General features: G+C 38.8%; 1 protein-coding gene across 7 annotated transcripts in view; it reads right to left on the reverse strand.

Annotated features, from left to right (window-relative positions):
* The window catches only part of Nkain2 (sodium/potassium transporting ATPase interacting 2), a 1180756-nt gene that overhangs the window by 1144361 nt on the left and 11409 nt on the right, over positions 1–24986 (reverse strand). The window contains exon 1 of one of the 7 annotated variants that reach the window (XM_045158891.1): positions 14929–15056. The exons of the other annotated variants lie outside the window; for them this stretch is intronic. Coding sequence (XP_045014826.1) covers positions 14929–14931 — 3 coding nt within the window. The 5' untranslated portion in view covers positions 14932–15056. Of the gene's footprint in view, positions 1–14928; positions 15057–24986 lie in introns of those variants that run through there. 7 annotated transcript variants of the gene reach the window in all.

A 24986-nucleotide genomic window follows, 5' to 3' on the forward strand; every position in this document is an offset into this window, starting at 1 on the left:
TAAGGTAAAAAGGAGACATCAAGGGTAGAGAAAGGAAGGGAGGAGGATACTTAATAGGTTGATATTGTATATATGTAATTACAATGATTGTAATGGGGAGGTAATATGATGGAGATTGAAATTTCAAATGGGAAAGTATGGGGTGGGGAGGTAGGGAATTACCATGGGATATATTTTATAATCATGGAAAATGTTAATAAAAATTTAAAAACAAATAAATAAATAAAATAAAAATGGTCCTAACAGAAAAAAAAAATTAAAAATGTGCAAATTTAACTTCAAGGTGACCATATTAGGAGTTAGAGTCTTTGGAAAATGATTAGATCACAAGGGCAGAATACTCATGCATGGCATAGTTACCTAACAGTTACCCTCCATCATGGATAGACATAGCTATAAACCGCCATCTATGATCTAAAAACAAAAAATACTCACCAGGCACCCAATCTTCTAACAACTTGATCTTCTATTTCTTTCCCTTCCAAACTTTAAGAAATATATTTCTGGAGTTTATAAGCCACCCAGTATGCTATAGCAGTCAAAATATACCCCCTTGACTTTTGAAAGAGTACACAGTGAACACAACCTTCACCTCAGGGAGAAAAATATCTAGTCTCCTAGCCCCAGATCATGAGCTCTCATTCTAAAACTCACCCCCTTTCCATGATGAGTAGGTTAGGAGACAGCTACTTGTAAATTATAAACTAATTTTAGCTTCAGCAAAAGTATCCTCGTGAGCATAAAGCAGAGGCACATGGGCCAAGAATACCCTAATCTCTGCTAAAGTACCCCAAGTGTGCTCCCTTAGTGCTCCTTTGCTTGACATCTTTTGTCTTTTCTTTTTTTTTAATTTTTTTTTAATTTTTTTTTAATTTTTTTATTTATTTGAGAGCGACAGACACAGAGAGAAAGACAGATAGAGGGAGAGAGAGGGAATGGGCGCGCCAGGGCTTCCAGCCTCTGCAAACGAACTCCAGACGCGTGCGCCCCCTTGTGCATCTGGCTAACGTGGGACCTGGGGAACCGAGCCTTGAACTGGGGTCCTGAGGCTTCACAGGCAAGCACTTAACCGCTACGCCATCTCTCCAGCCCATACTTTTGTCTTTTCATTTCTACTCCGTCATGGAATTTTTCTTGTCATCATTATAGATGGCAGAAAGATCTTTCTTTACCTTGGTCCTTCAAATGGCTTACATAGCTTTACAATAAACATATGCATATTAGTTTCAATATAAGAATAAAGCAGCTTTAGTTATGGCCTGTGGTTCACACTTCTGGCAACATGTTGACAGTTATTTTCATTAGATATATTTCCCTGGATGCCCAAGGGCCTCTTTCATTTCCTTCCAGGATCCTGACAGTGTGTAGTATTTCTATATATATATTAAATGGCTTAAAAGGTCAAAAGTGGTACCTAAATAAAAAATAAGTACTTTCAGTTATGTGCTGACAAATTCTATTAGCTACACTCACGTTGCCAAAGGTCATGCACTTAACAAATCTAAATCAAAACCCCCAGGATTCCAACCTCCCTGCGCGTGCGCCCGCTCTCTCTCTCTCTCTCTCTCTTTCTCTCTCTTTCTCTCTCTCTCTCTCTATATATGTATATATGTATATATGTATATATGTATATATGTATATATGTATATATGTATATATGTATATATGTATATATGTATATATATATATACACACATGGCATTCTTAAACAATAGTCTATGTATATTGCCATCCTTCCTAAATATGTTATTTCTCCCTGGATCCACATGTTTGTTTGTTTGTTTGTTTGTTTTCCATTCTACTTAAACTGTTTCACCAAACCTTCCTGAGTCTCAAATGCAAAGCACCTTTTGCCTTCCTTGTCTTGACAATCTCTTCAGCATATCATCTTTCTCTCTCTATTTTTTTATGAGAGAGGGAGAATTGGCTAGGGCCTTAGCTACTACAAGAAAACTCCAAACACTTGTGCCACTTTGTGCACATGTGCCACTTCTTCACATGCATCACCTAGTGTATCTGGCTTACGTGGGTTCTGGGGAGTTGAACCTGGGTCATTAGACTTCACAGGCAAGTGCCTTAACTGCTAAGCCATCTCTCTATCCCAGCATGTCACCATTCTACCTGATCCTTTGTCCTACTACTGTCTCATTTATTAATGACACACTTCCTGGTCCCTCTTCAGACAATATAACACATTTTTTCTTTAATTATTCCTCCTTCTCTTCCAATCCTGAGTGGCACACTGGAAAGTTTAGACCCAAAGCCTCTTCTCATTCCTTGCCATTCCAATCACAGCCAAGTTTGAGTTGCTAAATTTGTCTTTCAAACCAATTCTGCAACTGCCTGGTGACATATCTATCATTCTTAAGACTACCACTTTCCATTTCACTTGGCATTGCCACTCAAAGTGCAAAAATATTCAACAGAAGCTCACAGTCACTCATATTTAATAGCATTTGCTCTACCCATGTAATTGCTTCCAACTATAATGTCACTCTTTTCCTCTTCTCTCCTAGAGAACTGGGGCCTACATTTTTTCAACCTCTTTATCAAATTATCTGACCTGTCATCACATCTAGAAATTTCTCCTCTGTTTTTACTCTTGGCAGATGATAAAATCTAGTACGTTGTAATACCTTTCTTCATACCCAAATTTGGGTATCCATGAAGATAATGTTATTTCAAAAGTATTTCGTAAAGTAATATAGTTTTTGTTTTTAATTAATCATTATTTTTGTTGTAGCTATTTTCCTAGGCTCTATTTTCTTAAAACCAGGTATTTCCTACAATAACTTCATGGGTAGTCTCCATGACTTAAGCTCTCCTCTATGTGAATTAGTTTTTCTGTTCCTTAAATGATGCTTTGAACATGTCACTACATAATAAAGAAATTTTCCCAGCTGTTTGTCACTTATTGGAAAGTTCAAATTTTTTTCATATTTCAAAACTCTTCATATGACAACAAAAGCATTCATAGAGTGATGAACAGCAAGTATTCTAAGAAAATGAGATTTATTAACTATTTGTTGGAACAGCTATATTAGGCAAATACCATTATTATCCTAATTTTAAACCAAGTCATTGGAAGGTCAAGTAAGCTGTGTCAGGTCACATATACAGTCAAATCAGGATTGAGGATATTACAGAAGCAAAGCTTTAAGTCGCTACACTATTTTCTCAAATTCATAACCTCACTCAAGTCCAACTGCCCAATCATAACCTCCAACAATACTTTAGTCTGGTCATATGTTAGATGAATACAAGTCATTTTATTGACAACCATTGTGATAGTTAAGGTGTTGTCAACTTGATCTGTTAGTAATCCACAGGCTGTTTTTAGGAAGGATCAACTAAAGGAGGAGGTCTTTCCCCCAGGGTGAGCCCTTCCCCCAGAGTGGGCGGCCCCACTCAGAGAGGGACTTGATATAAGGAAGCTCTGGGTAGAAGAGTTCCCTTTTTTCCTTCCTTCCTTCCACTTGGCTGCCGGAACTGCTCCCTACCTTCTAGCGTGGATTAAAGACCAGTGCGGACTAAAGACCAACATCAACTGAAGACCCATGTGGATCGAAACCCAGCAGCTCCTCAGGAAGCCTCCAGGCTTTCCGGCACCATCTGCAGTGTCGGGTTGGGACTGCTGAGGAATCTGGCCACGTGGACTGAGCAGCTACCAGGTTCAGTGATTCTCGGGCCTGCAACTGCTATTGGACTACTGTAAACTAATCCAATAAATTCCCTTTTTAAAATAATTCATTCTAGCAATTCTGTTCCTCTAGAGAACCGTGACTAATACAACCATATTCAAAGAGGAGAAGACCTGAAAAGGGAACAGTATTTTAGAACTTAATAGCTCCATCTTCTTATGGTCCTACCTTCTTATGGCCTCCCATATCCACACATCCACAATAGATTCCAATGATGGGCCTCTCTTACAGTATGAAGAAAAATAGCTATCTTTTGTTACACAACAGAATACTTCCATTTACAAAAGCAGCTAATAGTGTCGGGTTTGTGGGGTAATGACACAGGTTGGCCACAGGGCCTGCCGTGCACAGCTATAGAGCTTCCTGATGCCCAACTCTCTGAAGATAATACAAAGTCAAAGGCCAGATCAAAAAATAAATTTTAAAGTCAGCATGATCAAATCAGGGGACAGTAATTCCCTTTGTACTATTCTTTGAGTGGCACCTTACATGGGCATTGGTCTTGTGGGGCTATATAACTGCCCTCATCCTAGAAACTAAAAATAAGATGTCTGATCTAAAATAGTGAGGGCCAACATGAATGAGCCACATTTCATTAAGAAGTTATTTCTCAATGACAAGAAGAAATTGATGACACATCTGTTTGAAAAAGAAAGAAGTTCTTCTACAAAATTCTTTCACAACCATATTTATTATACTCCTTTAACTGTCAATTTGTTAATGGCCTAGTGGAGTATGATTGGCTGGCATGTACTATTAAAACACAGTAGCTATGGACCAAGTAAATTTGAAGCTAGAAGCTACAGTGCTAGCAGAATCAAACTGCTTCGATTCTGAAGCCAAATCATTGGGTGATAGAATGCTTTCTCCCCTCGAATTTGTGATATGTTTGTGATCATTCTAACTGCATGCGGAGTAAGGCCTAAATCTGGAACTATACCTTAACAGGCATTGTTTCAACTCAATTGATGAAGAACTGGGATAAGCTGTTAAGGATTTGCACATGACAACTCTGTTCCAGGATACTTTTTTTTTTTTTTTTTTTTTAAGAGAGAGAGAGAGAAAGAGAGGGAGAGGGAGAGGGAGAGAGGAGAAAGACAAAATTGGCATGCCAGGGCCTCAGCCACTGAAATCAAACTAGACACTTACTCCACCTAGTGGGCATGTTTGGCCTTGCACTTGTCTCACCTTTGGTGATTCTGGCTAATGTGGGATCTGGAGAGTTGAACATGGGTCCTTAGTCTTCACATGCTGGTGCCTTAATTGCTAAGCCATACCTCCCTGTTTCAGGACTTTATCTTGAAGAAATAACTAGAATATCTTACCTACTTTTAATTTTTTCCTAAGAAAATATACTTTTTTAAATTTTTTATTTATTTATTTGAGAGTGACAGACACAGAAAGAAAGACAGATAGAGGGAGAGAGAGAATGGGCGTGCCAGGGCTTCCAGCCTCTGCAAATGAACTCCAGACGCGTGCGCCCCCTTGTGCATCTGGCTAACGTGGGACCTGGGGAACCGAGCCTCGAACCGGGGTCCTTAGGCTTCATAGGCAAGCGCTTAACCGCTAAGCCATCTCTCCAGCCCAGAAAATATTTTTTAAGTGTCAGCAATAATCTGAAATCTTATCTTTTTCTACTATTTTAGCAAAGTAATATTTGAGCTAAAAAAAATAAGTAAACATCTGAAGCAATGAGCAAACTACTTATTTTGAATTGCTATGGCTGGTCATGCCTCCCAGCTTTCCATTCTAATCTAAGAGGTAATTTGAGGACTGGCACAGAATTCTACTTTTAAAAGCTAGCTCACTGGTGTCCCTTTAATGTCTCTTTACTAGAAGTGCATCCTAAATAATTACCCAGCTGGTATGGGGTATTTCTGAAGGCTTGTCTACAACCTAGCTTTCCATTCCCTCACTTTAATTGGATGCTGTTTTTCTTCTTTCACTTTCTTTAAATTAGTAAGAAAGGCTGGAAATCCTCCAGACTCAGTTCAGACTATATTTCTTAATTAGATGATTGGAAAACTTTAATTAATAAGATGACCCCAGCATAAAAATCAGGTCATATTGTTAAGCACTTATAACTTACAAATTTTAGCAAGCACTGACTTTTGCAAGTCCGCCAACTTTGTTAGTCCTCAACAATTCTTAATTAGGCTTGTCAGAAAGGACCATGCACTGATGTGTGTCCTGGCTAAGTTCCAGCAGGAGATAATTGCAATCTGGCCTACCTAAACTTCCACATGTTTAAAGTGAATACAGTAAGCTTCTTATTGCCCATCTCCATTTCATTCTGCATTGATGTTTCATGGAAGGTAACAGATGTAAGAGTCCTGTATTTTACCTTAAGCAGTACAGATTATCTGCTAAGAACTATTGAAAACCTACTGAATCCTGAAGAATAATGAACTAAGAAATGAAGTAAGTACTCTGAGCGAACCAAATTCCTCTGTTCACAGATATTCAGAAACCCTATGTTATCTCATATAAAAGGTTTCTCTTATATTCCACCTTTCCCTGTCTATCCCACTCCCTCGTGAATGTATGTACCAATCCCTGCCCTACATTGCCCAATATGTATATCCTGGGTATCCAAAGGGCTGAGTATATAACTGTAAAGAAGACAACATCAGATGCAGGCATTGTGGCACACGCCTTTAATCCCAGCACTCGGGAGGCAGAAGTCAGAGGATCACTGTAAATTCAAGGCCACCCTGAGCCTACAGAGTGAACTCTAGGTGAGCCTGGGCTAGAGTTAGACCCTACTTCAAGAAAAAAAAAAAACAAGAAAACAAAAAATAAGAAGAAGACAACAACTACATCTAGCTCTGTGTGGATGTTCAGTTTTTAATTTGTTTCTAAGGACAAATGCATACAATGATATATGAATTGCTCTTTATATCAATATGAGCTTGAATAGAACTTTCTAGCCAAGTTCTTCCAGAGAAGGTCAATTTTAAATGCAAGATTTAATCACATAACCATCAAGCTAAAAAGATCTTCCAGAAGTCATGTAATTTACTCCCCTTCCTCCAGGCATGCAAATTAGAGTCCACAGAAGACTGTTACCCAAAGAAATCAGGTTGGGTCATGAGACACTGTGCAACAGATAGGATAATTTAGAAGATGAGTCTCTGCTGTTTTACTATTATTTCTCTGGCAATACCTGGCCCTTATGGTGAATCAGGATATCAAATATTAAAATGGTTTTGAATATACTTGGGTTTGGAAATCACCTAAGGAATATTAATAGCTGAAGTATTTTCAATCATAACTTTCTAAAGGGCAGTTGTGTGTGTGTATATAAAAGTGCAAGAAAAGTTTCTAAATTTTTAAGTCTCGAAAAATGAATATTATTTCACTGACAATCTTACTGTCCTAAACTCCTGTCCAAGTATATTATGAATTTAAAAACTCATAATTTGACATAAAGCTTCTCACAGTCAGGAAATGAGCAATATATAGATAGAAGTATAGATAGGTATATATATCAAAATTAATATGTATTCATTACCTAAGATCTTTCTTAAGACCTTTCATAAGGAAACATACATTATACTCACATTTTATAAACTATCTCATTTAGAAGAAGATAAATTAAAACTGTCAAAAAACTATCTGTAGTCTTTACTGGCACTAAAGTAAAGGTGACATTGACTGGGTCTTAGATAAAATCCACCTGGCTCAAACTAAACTGGGAAAAACAGCCAAGAATGCTAAAGGCTTGGTTGAGCACATAAGTGACCATAAAAAGTAGCTTTTAAATAAATCTAGATTCAACTTTGCCTTCCAGTCGATATTCCCATAAATGCTTACTCAGCAACCCCCCTTCCCTAATTTATCTCAACCAACTTCCCAATTGACTCCTTGTGACCTATCCCATTTTCCCCACCAGGCTTGATGTATGCTAATTCCCTTGTTTGCTTTCCTCATTTACTAGTGGCTTGGAAATGTACTAGAATCATCTGGAGAATTTTCCATATACCCTAATGGATGGCTAGGTTGCTTCCTTTGAGATTCTGTTTCCATGAAATTCAATTCCACATGGTTTGTGATGGCTTGGAATTGACCAACAACGAGTGCTCAGTGTAGAGGACAGGGTGGCCTTGTATGACTTTGGTAATTTCTGTAGAAGTTAAAACAAAGAAGATAAGATTCAGAGTACCAGATGTTCCTACAGAATCACCCCGGGCTTTCTCAACAGATGTCTGTTCTAGCAATGCATCCCAGAGCTGGGCTGGTCTATATTCTTATGCTGAAAGAATTAGAAGAGAGAAATAACATTTGCATGTTTGGATAGGCAAATTCTGAACTGGTTCTAGAGTATGCTTTTTGAGCTAACCCTTACATTATTTTCTTCATGCTGTAGATTTTGTAAAAACTTCATAAACTCTTGTGCTTTTCTTTTTCTTTTTTCTTATACAGAGATTAGTCAAATTTAAGAGTTTACTTCTTCCTAGACAGTGGTAAAAAGTAAAATTTACTGTTTTGAAAACAAATAATAAAAACAATGGTACCTGTACTGACTTTATAGCAAGCCCCAGGTGATTGTGCAACAGGGTCATGGTGCAGAGACCATGACTTCTGCAAGTCATCAATCCCCTTTGAACTGGCCTCCCACTGACTCCTCTAACTCAAAAGCAATTAGGCAAAAAAGTTCCTACTATTTTCTAAGTGATCTGTTTTTCTGCTTGTTTATTTGTTTGTTTTTGAGCTTAGCAAATTTCAACATAGGAGGCATTTTGCAATTTGATAATGTTTGATAATGTTTTAGGTTGTTGTCCCTGCTTTGTACAGGCCAGAGGTACTGAAGAACACATCAACACAATGAGGAGCTAACACGAGCGAAGTGTCATCTAGTGCAAAGCCCAACCTTGCCATATTGTTCCAGGTGGAGAAAAATGGTCTGTAGCCTACCTTGCCCTTTCTATAATAGCCCCATTCATGTAAAAACATGCCCCTTCTTCCCAAAACCTGCCCCCTGAACCAAGCACCTTTCCACCTTTTTCTAATCATTCCTTCCCAGGTGAGTAAACCTGCTTAATTAAAGCCATACAGCAGCCCTGTTCTTCAATCCCTTCACTTCAGGAGTCTTCAGAATAGTCAATATATGCAAGGACAGCTCTTGTTCCTGTTGTATCTCACTTCCCCAAACCCTGCACCCCATCCAGTGGAGAAGCAAAGGTCTCCACAGGGCACACTGAACAGCATGGAGGAGGCAGTCCTGGACTTCTGCACTTGTTACTCTCACCACAGCCACATCAGTCTCCTCCTTCCTCTTGCCTTACATCTGCACCTGCCTCTTTCCATTCTAATCACCTTGCTACTTTTCCCACTCCTGTATTATCTCTGTCTCCCACCATCCAGTCTCACATTGTAGAAAACTCATAAAAGTTTGTTGTTGTTTGTTTAATCTCTAAACAGAAACTCAACTCCATACTGAATAAATTCCTGCCTTCCACTTCCCTGTTGATCCTCCAACTTCTCTCCTACTTGTCAGTGTGACTTTTTATTAAGTCCCACAAAGAGACATTTTTGTCCTAACCCTTTGAAGATTACTATTTCCTCTACCCATTCCTCTCTTTACTCCCTTCTTTTACTGGAGAAATCCTACTTGCCTTTTACCAATCTTTCATATGCTGGGTGATCAAGTCATGAGGCTAACATTACCCTGTTCTGCATTCTAAATAATACTACATTGTAGCTATCTACAGGTATTATGTCTCTCTGTTTGAGGTCTAGCTTGTTTTCAGTATGGAAACCCAATGGCTTCTCATAGCATGCCATTATACACATTTACACATACCAATATGAATGTATATTTATCTTAAAATATGAGTAATGGGGGCTGGAGAGGTGGTTCAGCAGTCAAACCACTTGCTGACAAAGTTTAACAACTGTGGTTCACTTCCCCACTACACACATAAAGCCAGATACACACAGTATCTATGTGCATGCATCTGGAGGTTTTTTTTTTTTTTTTTCTTGCAGCGGCCGGAGGCCCTGGTGTGCCCATTCGCTGTTTCTGTCTCTATTATCTTTGTCTCTATCTGCTTGAAAATAAATAAATGAATATTTTTAAGTGTCATAATGTGTTTGAAATATGCACATAATCTCAAACTTTTACTGAATTCAAAAAAAATTAATTAGTGGCTGAAGAGGTGGCTTAGCAGTTAAGGCACTTGCTGGCAAAGATAAAGGATCCAGGTTAAATTGCCCAGTATCCACATAAAGCCAAATGCACAAAGTGGCACATGGGTCTGGATTTCATTTGCAATGGCTAGAGGGCTTGGCATGTCCATTCTCTATCTGCTTGCCATCTCAAATAAGTAAGTAAAATAATAATAATAATAATAATAATAATAATAATAATAATAATAAACTATTGATAATCAAAATCTTCTCATGCAATTATAGAACAAAAAGAAAATAAATTATATTATGGCTTTCACCTAAGATTAATGATTTGCTGAAGAAAGATAAGATGTTCATGGAAGCCCTCAAGTTATAATGGAGTATGTATATTTCTGGAGAAAGAACAAGTAGCTATTACAGTTTCTAAGAAAAGTTCATGACACACACAAAAGCTAAAACCTATTTTTAAAGAGATATGAATTAAAAAATCATTTTATTTTATCTATTCTAATGTAGACTTTGGAATATGAAAATAATGCTATATCAATTAATTAAATAAACTAGATATTATGAAAATAAACTCATATTTTTTTAAATTATGAGAAAAGAAGAATGATGAACAGGATGGCTAAATTTATATCAACATTTATACATCACCAACACTGATATTATTTACAATAAGATTAATGTAACTTTATACCACAAACAGATGACAGTAAAACATTTTAATTTCCTATCATACTAAATAGCTAGTAGAGCTTACTTAGTAAGTGAATATTAAAGTGTTAGGCTAAAATTTAAACTAATCTTAAATTATTATGAGGAATAGACACATTTAAGATAGAAACATGCCTTGATATTTCTTTAACACTATGAAAGGAATAGACATATACATGAAATGTATTCAGTATATGTTCATTGGGCTACTCACATCAGGACATTTCACTAATCCTATTTTAAGTCCTTTTTTCTTTTCCAGTTAGGGTCTCACTCTGACCCAGGCTGACTTGGAATTCACTATGTACTCAGGGTTGCCTAACCTCATGTCCTCCTACCTCTGCCTCTCAAATGCTGGGATTAAAGGAATGTGCCCCCACACCCACTCACAAAACCGATTTAATAAATACAATTTAATAATTAAGTTCCTCCCACTTTTCATTCATTCATTCATTCACTTTAAAATGATGATGTTTGTAAGAGAGCAATGCAATTCCAGGTGAAAGCTTTGCAGGGCTTTCTTCAAGTCCTACACAGAGCAGGGCCCTGTATACATGTATATTCCTCTCTGTTCTTTCATGGAAGATTTGCAGTCAGATTGTGAAAGGTGAAAAGTTTGGCCTTCCAGTGGCAAGTGCAGCAAGACTAGTTTGCAGCTAGAGGCTGTATCAAGTAACCACAGCAATGTAAAATGAAAATTATTGGAGTTCATTTCCTTCAATTTGAAAGGAAAACTAAGATATAAAATTGTGGTATTTTAAAAATATTTTATTTTTATTTTTCCTTTGAGAACAAGAATGAATGGTCATGTCAGGGCCTCTAGCCACTGCAAATGAACTGCAGATGCATGCATTGCCCTCTGTATCTGGCTTACATGGGTTATGGAGAATTGAACCTGGGTCCTTTGGCTTTGCAGCAAGTGCCTTAACTGCTACGCCATCTCTCCAGCCCCAATGTCATATTTAAACAACCTGAGTCATAGCAGTGTGATAATAGCCACCTTCTTACAAAAGGAAAGTGAAAATCAACAGGTCTCCAGTGAGGATTAAAGTATAAAAGACATATAATTACATGTCACCAAACCCTGTTGTTTCAAGATTTATACTGAATAAATGCAAACTGAACTTAGGTCATTTGCCTGATTGTAGGCACTCTTCCAAATGAAAATAAATCTCTGCTTCAAGACAGTCAAAAATGGTAAGCAGAAAGCATTTCAGAGCCTGAGGAACTTATCAAGAAGTTTTCAGACATACATTTTTTTAAAACTTATTTACTTACTGGAGAGAGAGAGACAGAAAGAGAAAGAGGGAGGAGGGAAAAAAAGGGAGAGAGAGAAAGAGAGAGAGAGAATATGGGAACACCAGGGCCTCTAGCCACTGCAAGTGAACTCTAGACACATGTGGAACCTTGTGCATCTGGGTTTAATCTGAGTATTCGGGAATTGGACCCAGGTCCATAGGTTTTTCAAGCAAGTACCTCACCCATGAGTCATCTCTCCAGCCCCCAGAAATATAATCTTGAGACACTTCATAAAGGAATCCACAGGTAAGATCACAATTAAAAATAATAATAATAATAATAACTTACTGCTTTGAATAAAGAAGTAGTTATTTCCTTTTGAACTATGAGACATTTAGGCACACTTCCACCACCACACTCAAGTGGCATATTGTAGAAGAGATAAAGAAGCCTTCAATACCCCTCCAAAGGAAAATCAAACTAAGCAGATTAAGGCCACTGAATGGCCATACTTGAAATAGTGTCTTTAGACTGAATAAAATGAAACCAAATTTTATAAGATACCTGCAAAAATAAAATTTCATCCATCCCTGTGTATAAGAGTAAGAAATATCTAATTCTATTCTAGCTATAATATTTCAGAAAGTCACAAATTACTGTTATATCATTATCAAGTTTACACTACAATTTTATTTCTAAAAATGGAGAACAGGCTGTATGTCCCTTGTATATTATCAGCTCAACAATAGCGTCTAACAATCTTTAAATATGCAACTCTCTTAGTGTGTCCAACAACAAGAGCTAGACACATCCACAGAACTTAATCTCACCCTACACCTCAGAGCAATGGAATGGACCAACATCATGCTCTGGATACAATCACTAATGACTGTGCATTATCCTTACCACTGATTAATGGTAATGTTCATGCCCACAGGGATGGATAATGATCCCAAGATCTAGCTGCCTCCCATTCTTACAACTGCTATAACTAAAGAGGTGCTCAGCACAGCCTTTCTGTGAGGCCAAGAACACAGAAGGCAGCACAGTGCCAGAAAATAATTTTCTCATAAGGACCTGTAGAAATCCTTCCCACTTTTGGTCCCCAGTGGTTTCTAAATATAATAACCTGAGACAAACCTTCCATTCATGGTAAGCCCTCTAGATTAGGATTGTATAAATTCTATATCAGTAGAAGATAGGTGTGGTGGTTCAGGTCTTTAATCCCAGCACTTGAACTACTGAAGCAGCAGAATCAATGTGAGTTTGAGGCCAGCTTGAGTTGCACAGTGAATTTTAAGTCAGCCTTGGCTACAGTGTGACTGCTTTCAAAACAAAACCAATATATCTTGAAACTGGGTGAACCTCCAGATGTATTTTTCTGTTGAAGATATTCTGTTCTTCCATATGAATTTTGGGACTATTTTATTGAATAATTTTTATTTTTATTTTAGAGATACAAAGACACAGAAAGAGATAGAGAGAGAGAGAGAATATCGACATGCCAGGGCCTCAGCCATTGCAATGGAACACCAAATGTTTGTGCTACCTAGTGGGCATGTGTGACCTTGTGATTGCCTCACCTTTGTGTGTCTGGCTTACATGGGATCTGAAGAGTAGAACATGAGTCCTTAGGCTTCACAGGCAAGCACTCTAACCACTAAGCAATCGTTCCAGCCTGAGATTATTTTTTCTATCTCTGTAAAGAATATCGCTGATGGGCTGGAGATATGGCTTAGCAGTTAAGCGCTTGCCTGTGAAGCCTAAGGACCCCAGTTTGAGGCTCGATTCCCCAGGACCCACTTTAGCCAGATGCACAAGAGGGCGCACGCATCTGGAATTCGTTTGCAGTGGCTGGAAGCCCTGGCATGCCCATTCTCTCTCTCTCTCCCTCTCTCCCTCTCTCTCTCTCTCTCTCTTTCTCTGTCTCTCTCTGCCTTGTTCTTTGTCTGTAGCTCTCAAATAAATAAATAAAAATAAAAACCAAAAAAAAATTAAAAAAAAATAAAGAATATCGCTGAAATATTTCTTGGAATTGCACTGAATCTTTTTAATAGTTTTGGTGGGATGGTCATTTTCACCATATCCATGAGCATAGGAGATCTTTTCTTCTCATATCCTCCCCAGTTTCTTTCCTCTGTGTTTTTATGTTTTAATTGTACAGGTCTTTCACTTCCTTGGTTAGTGATGTTCCAAGTTTTGTTTCTTTGTTTGTTTTTGTTTTGGTGTGGTTATTGAAAATGGGATAGTATCTCTTATCTCTTTTCCTATTTTTATCTTTTGCATATAGGAAGGATACTCATTTTTGATAGTGATCTGTTGGCCAGAGAGACCCATGAGGTCCCCAGAACATTGTAGGCCATTGCCAAAACACTTGATTACCTGCCATAGATAAAAGGTAAGACACTATTAGGCTAGAGATTGCTTAGTGGTTAAAGCACTTACCTGCAAAGCCAAAAGACCCACATTCAATTCTCCCCAGGATCCACCTAAGATACACAAGGGTGCATGCCCATTCTCTCTCTGTCTGTCTCTCTTCTCCCTGTCTCTCTCTCTTTGTGTTTGCCACTAAGTAAATTTAATTTAAATTTTAAAAAGAGATTAGAAGGTAAGACACTATTGCTGAAGAAACCACAGGCTGTGGTCACAGGACATTGAAATACCATGCTGGAACCATAAAGGGAGCTAGCTCCCTCCTGGCTAGTCCTCAGAGTGCTGTACAGCCCTATGGGAGCTGCTGGGAATATAAGCAGTCATCAATAGCATGAATATGCAGGGGGCCCTTCAGACTATGAAATAAAACAGACAAGAAGTACATGCTTGTGCAATAGTGGCACACAGCCTCTTCAGGTAACCAACTGTTCTCTGATCAGACATGAAGCCTGCTTAAAGAGAGAGAAGTCATACCTGGTACTTGAATTCAAGTCAGATTCCCATAGCCAGGAAACACCTATTTCAGAAAGCAGCCCACACTGCTCTATGGAAAAGAAGAATAGGTTTTCACACTAAAAATCTCTCATATAATTTTGCATACCCCCTTTAACCTAAGCTTCTCCTACACTTGGTTGGAAGAGTGTGAGAAAATGGAGGAAAGTTGAGATTCATTGATAAGGTAAGAAGATAACTGACCACTCACCATGAAATTTGCCACGTCTTCCACATCTGCCAAGGCCCAGGAAAACTTGCAATGGAAGTGGCACCATGGACATTGCTGTTACTGCTAGCTGATAACCAGCTCCATGGTGTTGATGGCAGAGACAGTGATCAAGAAAACCCTATCAAAGCAGAAATTCAGAGGCCACTAAGAAATCACCACTAAGTCAGACAGCCAACAGGCCTTCCATGGCTCAGGAAACATTGCAAAAGAGGGAGTATAAAGATTGTAAGAGTCACAACATGGGTGGCAGTACCATGAGAAATGGTTCCTCACCCCCACTATCCCATTGGGACTACTTTAGGCCTTTATGACCCCACAGTGAATCCTATAACCCCACTGAAGAGGGCCCCAGGGAAACAGGAACATGGAAGAGTAAATGAAAGATAAATCTGTTAAATAATAAAATAGGGGCTGAATAAATAGTTTAGTGGTTAAGGTGTTTGCCTACAATGCCAAAGGACTCTGGTTTGATTCCCCAGGACCCACATAAGCCAGATACATAAGGTGGCACCTGCATCTGAAGTTTGTTTGGAGTGGCTGGATTCCCTGGCATGCCCATTCTCTCCCTTCCCCCCGCCCCTTTCTCTCTCTCTCATAAATAAAATAAAATATAGGCAATGACTGGCCTGAAATATCTTGGGGTGGGGCAAGGGGATAGTTAGACCAATGAATAATTCAGACAAAACATGAGCCCCTCCATATTTTGACACAGCTGTCAGTTAGAAGATTCAAAATGTCTCCTTATTCAATTGTGTAACTAGCATAATACAGATGTAAACAAAGGCTTCTTTGAACAAGAGTAGGGTATACAGATTTGATTCAACTATGTCAAACTGAGACCCATTTGTTTTCAAAGAATGAAGCATTGTCAGAGACTCTAAATGCCCTGCTGTTTTGGAGTGCATGCATTGATTAGAAAACAAAGGTCAGTGTGAGGACTCTTCATCACCTGTCTTGCACCGGCACATGCAGGGAGTGATTCTGGAAGAGCCAGCTCCACTCCAGGTGTAGATGTTGCTCCTTAGCCACCATTTTCCAAGGAAAGTACTTCAGCAGACAACCTCTCCAAAAGTGCTCTAAAGTTCCAAACATCCTTTTATAACTCCTGTGACATGCCACCTTCTTTTCAACACCATCAGTTGGACTTGACTAAATTTCCAGTTACATGTCAAGGTAGTGGTATAACAATAATGTCAAGAAATTAAAGTAAATATAGAAATAATATCCTGGTGTCTGAAAACAGTGTTCTTTCAAGTATGTGATATCTGATGCTCTTAAAAAACACCTGTGTGCATTAGTATTTGTTAGAAATCTGCTTAATATGTTGTTTCCACAGGGTGTTTTAATCATAAATATTATTTAGATAATTCATTTAAAATCAACTTAGCACAGAAAAATACTTTGCTGAAGGCTTATTCTATGAGAAGCAAGTGTCAGAAAAGCATGTTTCTTAAATCACTGCAAGCATTTCATAAGCATTGGTTGAACTGAGTGGAATTGGGCAAGGGTTTCTTTAACACAGGATGTTTAGAAGCTCATAATATAATAATATAAATGGTAATCCTTGGGGAATAAGGCAGGAAGAACTGTGGGTAAGTAGAATATTTGGGGGGATCAAAACCCATTACAGAGTTTTAGAAATGGTGGCCTGAAGAACCATGCTGAAAGGTTTGGGAAATCCAAGTTTATTTCGAAATGAATACTTTAAAAATGTGAATATTGAATATATAGCATATTGTTTGATCTATCCCAAACTACTTGCACCTGACAGAATTCTTCTTTCTACTGCCCCCCTCCACACACACATTATGCTAGGTGCATAGAAATTATTTCGTGAAAAATAAAACACATTTCAGGATTGTGGAGACAGCTCAGTGGGAAAGAGCACTTATGGCACAAGCATGAGGGCTGCAATTTGGTCCCAAGAGCACGTATATGAAAAGCCAGGCATGGAGTGCTTGCTTGTTTTTTTTTTTTTTTTTGTTGTTGTTGTTTTAATCGATGCCCTCCAACACATTCAGAACTTTATTAAAGCTTACAACTTAGATCTCCAGCCACCTGGCTGGAGGAAGTGCTACTGTGTGCATATCCTAGGGTCCAGCCCTAAGGTATGTTTGGGTAAGTCCAGTCAAAAGATATGTAAAGTGCTTGACCTCTGCTTGGAGTTAATGAAGTGTGCTTGCTTGTGTTGCTAGAGCTTTCTGTTTGTTTGTTGTTGTTTTCTCTCTGGACCTGTGATCTTCTGCCATTATGGAAATCTCTAAGCTTCAATAAATCCCTTCCTCCTATAAACTATGTCTGGTCTGGAGGTTCATCCCAGCAACATGTGGCTGATTATTACAGTGTGTCTGCCTGTAACCCCAGTGCTGAGATGCTGTGGGCAGAGACAGAAAATCAATGGGGCTTGCTGGGCCACCAGTCTGCATGGAAAACAGCAACTTCTGGTTCAATGAGACACTGTCTCAAGGAAATAAAGCAAAAGAGAGATAGATAAGAATACTATGTTCCCCTCTGGCCTCTTCATGGATGCATATGAGCATCTGCACACACACACAAATGTACATACACACACATAAATGTACATACATAAATGCAGCATATTTTATTAAAAATATAGTTGTTGCAATGACTGCCATGCCACAAGTCAAATGACATAAATGGCATATGAACACACTGTAACTCCTCCTAAGCACATTTCTTCCCCAGGATTCTCAAAAATATACTTTAAGATATATGGGTCAGGAATGTTTTGCCCTATTTTTAAGATGTAACAGAAACCCATACCATTAAGGTCTGGAGTAAAAGAAGTAATAAAGTGGGTGGAGGAAAATCTGACTTCTTAGTCTAGAGCTTTTCCAGCAGATTCTCTCATCTCTCTCCCTAGTTCATGCTTAACACAAGAAAAGGCTATTTAGCCTGGATGTTAAGCCGATAAAGAAAGACATTTGATGGGTTCAGTTCCCTTCCAACATTACCAGGCAGGCTGATTTCAGATTCTTGTACATCTCTATTCATTTCAAACACACCAATGCTGATTTTTTTTAAATAAAAAAAAAAGAATTTCCATTTCTCTATTTAGAGTTCTGAAGAGCATATTTAATCCAGAAGAAAGGTATTCTTTCACATCAGGAACAGGCTAAAGGAACAAACTGACTCATTTTATAGTAGGTTTGGAAATTTTCAAAATTTCAAAATCAGGTTCATTTGCTAAAGTAACACTATTAAAGGGAGATCTAAATTCTAAGCCACTGGTTCTAGAGTTCTATTTAAAGACCAACAATATGAATGTCACTTTGGAAGTCCTTAGAAATTCAAATTCTCTGGTGTGTCTCCAGACTTAAGAAGTCCAAAATTCTTGGGTGGGGTCCAGAGAACTGTGTTATAAGGCCCTACAAATGATTTCCATGCAAATTAAAATTTAGTAAAATTTAGTAAGTGTACTCTACCATGCTAATAAATATTGTAAATAATCTATTTATTCCAAGTCCATTTCAACAACAGTAACTCTGGTAAAAATTCTCAGCCAATAGTGAGTTTAGTATTTGAGGAAAAAAAAATCTTCTCTACCCTCCAAGAAATCCATAAATATCCATTCTGCTTTACCTACTGTCAAGGATCGGTTTCAAAAATAAAAGTTATAAGAAAAATGGGTATATACCTTTCTTCTGATAGAAATAAAGTTTAGTATTCATATCAATGTCCCAAGGCCCTGTTGAGGTGGACTGTTTAATAATGTGGCCATAAATGAAAATACCTGTAATACTCACCCCATCCAGAAATGAAACAGAGAGACAGCCTGAGATGATTTTTCTAGGGCATGACTATAGATATATTTCACAGTGTTTGGGAACAGTTGAATTCTATCTGGGACATCATGGGACACCTGCTCAACATGGGTCAGTCTTTTCTTTGACTCATTCTGTACTGTGTTCACCAGATGATCCTATTCAGGAAAGCCTCAGATTACCTGGACAGGCAGGTTGGGGTGGTAGCCTGGAACCATCATTGCTCTCCAAGGCTAACTGGATCATTGTGCTACCAAAGATGTGATGGTTTGAATGCATGTTCCCCAGTAGCTTCAGGAGTTATATTAAAGCTTCTTCGATTTCCAGCTATCTGGCTAGAGAAGGTATCACTGGGGCAGATCTAAATTTCAGCATAAGATATGCAAAGAGTTCTACCTGTGCTCCCTGAAGCTTGGCTGCCAGATTTTGCTCTTGCTTTTGGCGGTGGGTTTTCTCTTTTTCATCACTATGTAACTTCCCCTGGATGTGTAAGCTTCAAATAAATGCCATTCCTTCCATAAACTGTGCCTGGTTTGGAGGTTCATCCAAGTGACCAGATGGCTATCTGCTACAGATTTGGTACTAGAGCATGAGGAGGGCCGAGATGAATGTGACCTTGCAGATCTTGTCTTTTGGAACTTGTGTGCTGGAGAAATGGGAAACTTGGTGCTTACAACTGAAGATGCTTTCTGCTGCAGTAAGCCAAATTTTATGTCCTATTCTGATGAGAGTTTGAAAATGCTAAGTGCAGAGAGAATTGTATTTGGAGGCTTGGCTTATGAATTTTCTAAGTGGAAGGAAAGACTATAAAAATCTTTATTGGAATTGGGCTACTGGCAAAAGGGTGGCGGTGTGTTACAGCCCATACCCAGAGAGTTTTATCAAGGTTAAATTTGTAATGTACTGATGTGTTAGGCTAAAGATATAGCACTGAGAGACTTAAGATTTAAAGTTGGAGAAATTAAAACAAGTTTAGAATTTACTGGCACAATTTTAGGTTACCAAAGTTGCTACTGTCAAACACATTAGCAGTCTCAAGGAAAATGTTTTACATTATAACAATGGAGAGAATGTCTGAAGTGACCCCACCCCAGGAAGACTGATGATAGAAGATATGAAAAGAAGGTAATTGCTCTTTAAGGTCAGGATTTACTTCATCCCTGAATTAAGAACAATTATATGGCTTGCATACCTGGTATTGGTTTTAGAAACAAGAAAAATACATGGAGAGTATATGAAGTTCACAGGACTCTAAGAGCCACTGCTGAGATGTGGCATATAGGTAGGGCATGCTGACCCTGATGAAGAAGCTGGTGGAGCCATTGGAAGATGGATTATGGTTTGCATGGAGACCTGAAGATGTTCTGGATATAGCAGGACTGTGCTAGGACTACCACGGAGCACTGTTCATTGGGGATGGAAGTTTTCCCTGGCTATTCAGCCCAGCTGGAGTGGTGAAGATGGAAATTCCAGAGACGGTCAGTCACTGGTTATGGTATCAGACTTGAACTGCTGATGCTTAATGTTTGCTTGATGATTATTGAGTTTGCATTGTTCCAGTCTTTCCTTTATATGCCTGTGATAGTTAAGGTGTTGTCAACTTGATCTATTTAGTAATCCACAGAAATCCCTTTTGGGTGGGTTGTGGAGGCTGCTTCCAGGAAGGAGTAACTGAAGGAGGAAGTCCTTCCCCCCAGAGTGAGCCCTTTCCCCAGAGTGGGTGGCTCCACTCAGAGGGGAACTTCATATAAGAAAGCTCTGGGTGAAGAGAACCCCTTCCTTCTTCCCACTTGGCTGCCAGAGCTGCTTGCTGCCTTCCAGCATGGGTTGAAGACCAGTGCAGACTGAAGACCAGCATCAACTGAAGACATACATGGATCAAAACCCAGCAGCTCCTCAGGAAGCCTCCAGGCCTTTAGTGCTGGATTGGGACTGCTGAGGCATCTGGCCACATGGACTGAGAAGCTACCAGATTCCTTGATTCTCAGGCCTGCAACTGCTATTGGACTACTGTAAGCTAATTAAATAAATTCCCTTTTTAAAATAATTAATTCCAGCAGTTCTGTTCCTCTAGAGAACTCTGACTAATGCAATGTCTTATAGCAGTTTAAAATGTTTACACTGTGCCTTTATATGTGGAAAATATATAGCATGTTTTTATTTTACAGGTGTTGCAGTCAGGTTTGCATTGTCAGTATAAATCACCTGAACAAGAGCAGGATTTGGGGAAAAAAGGGGATTTATTTTGGCTTACAGACTGGAAGGGAAGCTCCATAATGGGAGGGGAAAATGATTTCATGAGAAAAGAGTGGACATTTCCCCCTGGTCAACATAAGGTGGACCATAGCAACAGGGAAGTGTGCCAAACACTGGCAAGAGGAAACTGACTATAATACCCATAAATCCCACCCCCAACAATGCATGGCCTCCAAGAGGCATTAATTCCCAAGTCTCCGTCATCTGGAACCCTACTTAGCATTCAGAACACTTAAGTTTCTGTGGGTACCTGAATCAAACCGTCACAGTAGGAATCATGGATAATAACTATCTTAAATCTCAGATGAGACTTGGTACTTTAGAACTATCTTTAGTTGGTAAAGACCCTGGGGACCTTTGAATTTGGACTGAAACAATATACAATGTAAGATGGCTAAGAATCTACTGGGGGTCAGTGGTAGAACATAGTAGTTTCAATGCATGCCCCCCAATATATTCAGGATTTTAATTAAAGCTTGTTGGATTTCCAGATACCTGGCTAGAGGAGGTGTCACAGGGGACAGATCTGAACTACAGCCTAAGATAGGCAAAGTGCCTGAGTTCTGCCTGGGTTTCCTGTAGATTGGCTGCCAGTTTTTTTGCCCTTGCTTTTCTGGGTGGGTTTTCTTTTTTTGCCATTGTGGAACTTCCCCTGGATCTGTAAGCTTCAATTAAATGCCATTCCTCCATAAACTGTCCCTGGTTTGGAGGTTCATTCCAGTGACCTAAGGCTATCTGCTACAAAGTACTTAGTAAGCAAACATTTTCTTTGCTAGTAAAGCCCATAAAATCTGTTGATATTTGTTGTTACATTGGAAAGATGCAATGAGACCCTGAGGCTCTGGCTTAGGATCTCACAAATCTGAGTTTAAATCCAAGCTTTACCTCTTACTAGTGGGGTGACTTCAAAAACTTACTTCATATTTTGGGGCCTCCATTTACTTCTCTGTAAAATGGAGATATGAAAGGAATAATATTATCTGTCACCTATCTTGCATGATTATTGGGAAAACTTCAGTGGGGTAAAATACACAATATTTAGAATTAAATAATTTTCTAATAAATTTAAAAGTTTTGATCATTTTTACATATTTAACAAAGCTAGATTTTAATGTACACAAAATTACAAAATAACAAAAACATTAAAAAGTAATTCACTTTAATATATATATATATATATATATATATATATATATATATATATATATATATATCTCATGAGCAGATTTGGAATTTTCACATATATTTTATGAAGACCAAAGTTAGCATATTGCCATGATTAGCTTAAAAAGTAAAATCATTACAATTAGGAGCTATCTGATTCCATTTTCAGGATTAAAATTACCACCAAGACTTCTGGTTAAGATGGCGGTGTAGATACCACACCAAAGCAGCCTAGGGGGTAAAAAGACCAAAAAACCTCAGAAAAATACACACTTTTACTAAAAAGTGAGGTGTATACAAAATTGAAATGGCAGGGGAGAAGTAGAAGAGATCCAGAGCATCCAGAGCCCGCACAGGCCGGCAAAAGCAGCCCCGGTAGATCTGCCAACTGCAGCAGCAACAGCGCACCACAAAGCTACCAGGCTTGGCTTGAGCCACAGGAAAAGCCAGGTGAGGGGAGGTTCCACTCATACCAGAGCTCTCTGCAAAATCTAGAAACGTGAAGGACAGTGGCAGTGAACAACGGAGGAGCAGAACTCGAGGTAGAAGAACACATGGAAAAGTGAGAGAGCTAGAGCAGCTGCGGCTCCATCCCCTCCCCACCACCTAAGCCCAGCTCCAGTGAACAGAACAGCGGTCCCAGGACCTGGCCACACCAACTTGAGGTGACCGCAGGACCCAAGCAGGAGCAGGGTCCAGCACCAGCAATAGCGGCCCCACCAGTGGCAGAGCCAGTAGCGGCAGCTTCAGAGGCAGCAGTGGCAGATCTGGCAGTGGCAGGTTCAGAGGCAGCAGTGGCGGAACCAGAAATGGCAGCTACAGCAGCAGCAGCTTCAGATGCAGCAGCAGTGGCGAAAGACCCAGCAGTGGCACCTTTACCAGCAGCAGTGACAGATCCAGCAGTGGCAGCTTCTGCAGCAGCAGTAGTGGTTTCAGCAGTGGGGGTGCGGATCTGCAGGGCCACAGTTGCCAGCCTCGGTTTGCCCCGCAGGAAAAGCCAGTGCCCAGCTCCAGAAATCAGGATAGCAGCCCAACGATCCAGCCAGCAACTTGACTGAGACCAAAATCATCCAAAAAGGTAACTGGGATTGATTGCACAAGGGAAGGGTCTCACTTAGTCACAAGCTGACTTGGATCCCTCAACAGACCAGAAATCTTAACCTCTTTGTTGATAGAGGATCTGGCTGTTATAATAACTACTCTTGCATATATATTCGGTGCTGTTTTTGATTGAATGTGTACATTGTTTAGTTAAATTGTAGAATTGACTTGTATTTTATTGTATTTTATTTATAGCCTACTTGAATACTCCCTTAGCAGGGAAACTCAACCCCTCGAAACACCTTTGTAAATACTCTAAGAGCCTTAGGAGCAACACCTAACACCTTAAGCTCCTACCCTGAAAATATATAACATCAAATCAATTGATACAACTAAGAATACCTAGGTAGCTAGAAAATCCAAGCATTAACTTAACCCAAGATGCAAAAATATATAGATTATAACACAAGAAACAATATAAATCCACCTAACAGTATTAATGCATTAGAAATGACCTCCAGTGAGAACAAGTTAAAGGAAATGCCTGGAAAAGATTTCAAAAGAATGACAGTAAATATGTTCAAAGAAGTCAGAGAACAAATCAAAGGAATCAAAGAAGATGCAGGACACCAATTTCATGAAATAAAGAAGGCAATAAAAAAACATAAATAAGGAAATAGAAATAATAAAGAAAAGCCAGTCAGAATTACTAGCAATGAAGAACACAGTTAATGAAATAAAAAACTCTGTAGAAAATCTCACCAGTAGAATGGATGAAGGACAGGACAGAATATCTAAGCTAGAAGACCAGGTGGCAGACATAATACAGTCCAACAAAGAGAAAGACAAACATATAGAAAAGTATGAGTGGGAATTTCAAGATATTCGGGACACTATGAAAAGAACAAATATAAGAATACAAGTCACAGTAGAAGGAGAAGAATTCCACTCCAAAGAAATAGTAGGCGTCTTCAACAAAATCATAGAAGAAAACTTCCCCCAAATTGGGAAAGAGGTGCCAATGCAGATACAGGAAGCCTTTAGAACACCAGCCAGAAAAAACTTGGAAAGAACCTCTCCTCGCTATATTATATCAAACTACCAAACACACAAACCAAAGTATTGAAAGCAGTTAGAGAGAAAAATCAAGTTACCTACAAAGGCAATCCAATCAGTATTACTGCACATTATTCAACACAAACTTTAAAAGCCAGAAGGGCTTGGAGTGATGTATTCCAAATTCTGAAAGATAACAACTGTCAACCAAGGTTACTTTATCCTGCAAAGCTATGCATTCAAATAGAGAAATAAGGGTATGCCATGATAAAAAAAAAAAAAAAAAAAAGGCTAAAGGAGTATTTTAAGACAAAACCAGCTCTATAGAAAATACTTCATAGAATCCTCCATGCTGAAGAAAAGGGAAAGCATACATATAAGGCATCTGGAAAAACCAAGTAATACTCAAATACTAGTTAACACAAGAGAGCAAAGGTAGAACCGGAACAACAAAAAAAAAAGAAAAAAAAGCAAACATAAATACACACCTTTCAATAAAATCTCTTAATATCAATGGCCTCAATGCCCCAACCAAAAGACATAGGTTTGCAGACTAGGTAAAAAAGCAGGATCCTATAATTTGCTGTCTCCAAGAAACTCACCTTTCTACAAAGGATGGACTTTAATCAGGGTGAAAGGTTGGAAAAAGGTGTTTCAAGCAAATGGTCCTATAAAACAAGCAGGGGTTGCTATCCTAATATCTGACAAGGTAGACTTCAGTCCAATGTTAGTCAA

This window comes from Jaculus jaculus, chromosome 9 (assembly GCF_020740685.1).
Source record: "Jaculus jaculus isolate mJacJac1 chromosome 9, mJacJac1.mat.Y.cur, whole genome shotgun sequence".
NCBI classification, from domain to species: domain Eukaryota; kingdom Metazoa; phylum Chordata; class Mammalia; order Rodentia; family Dipodidae; genus Jaculus; species Jaculus jaculus.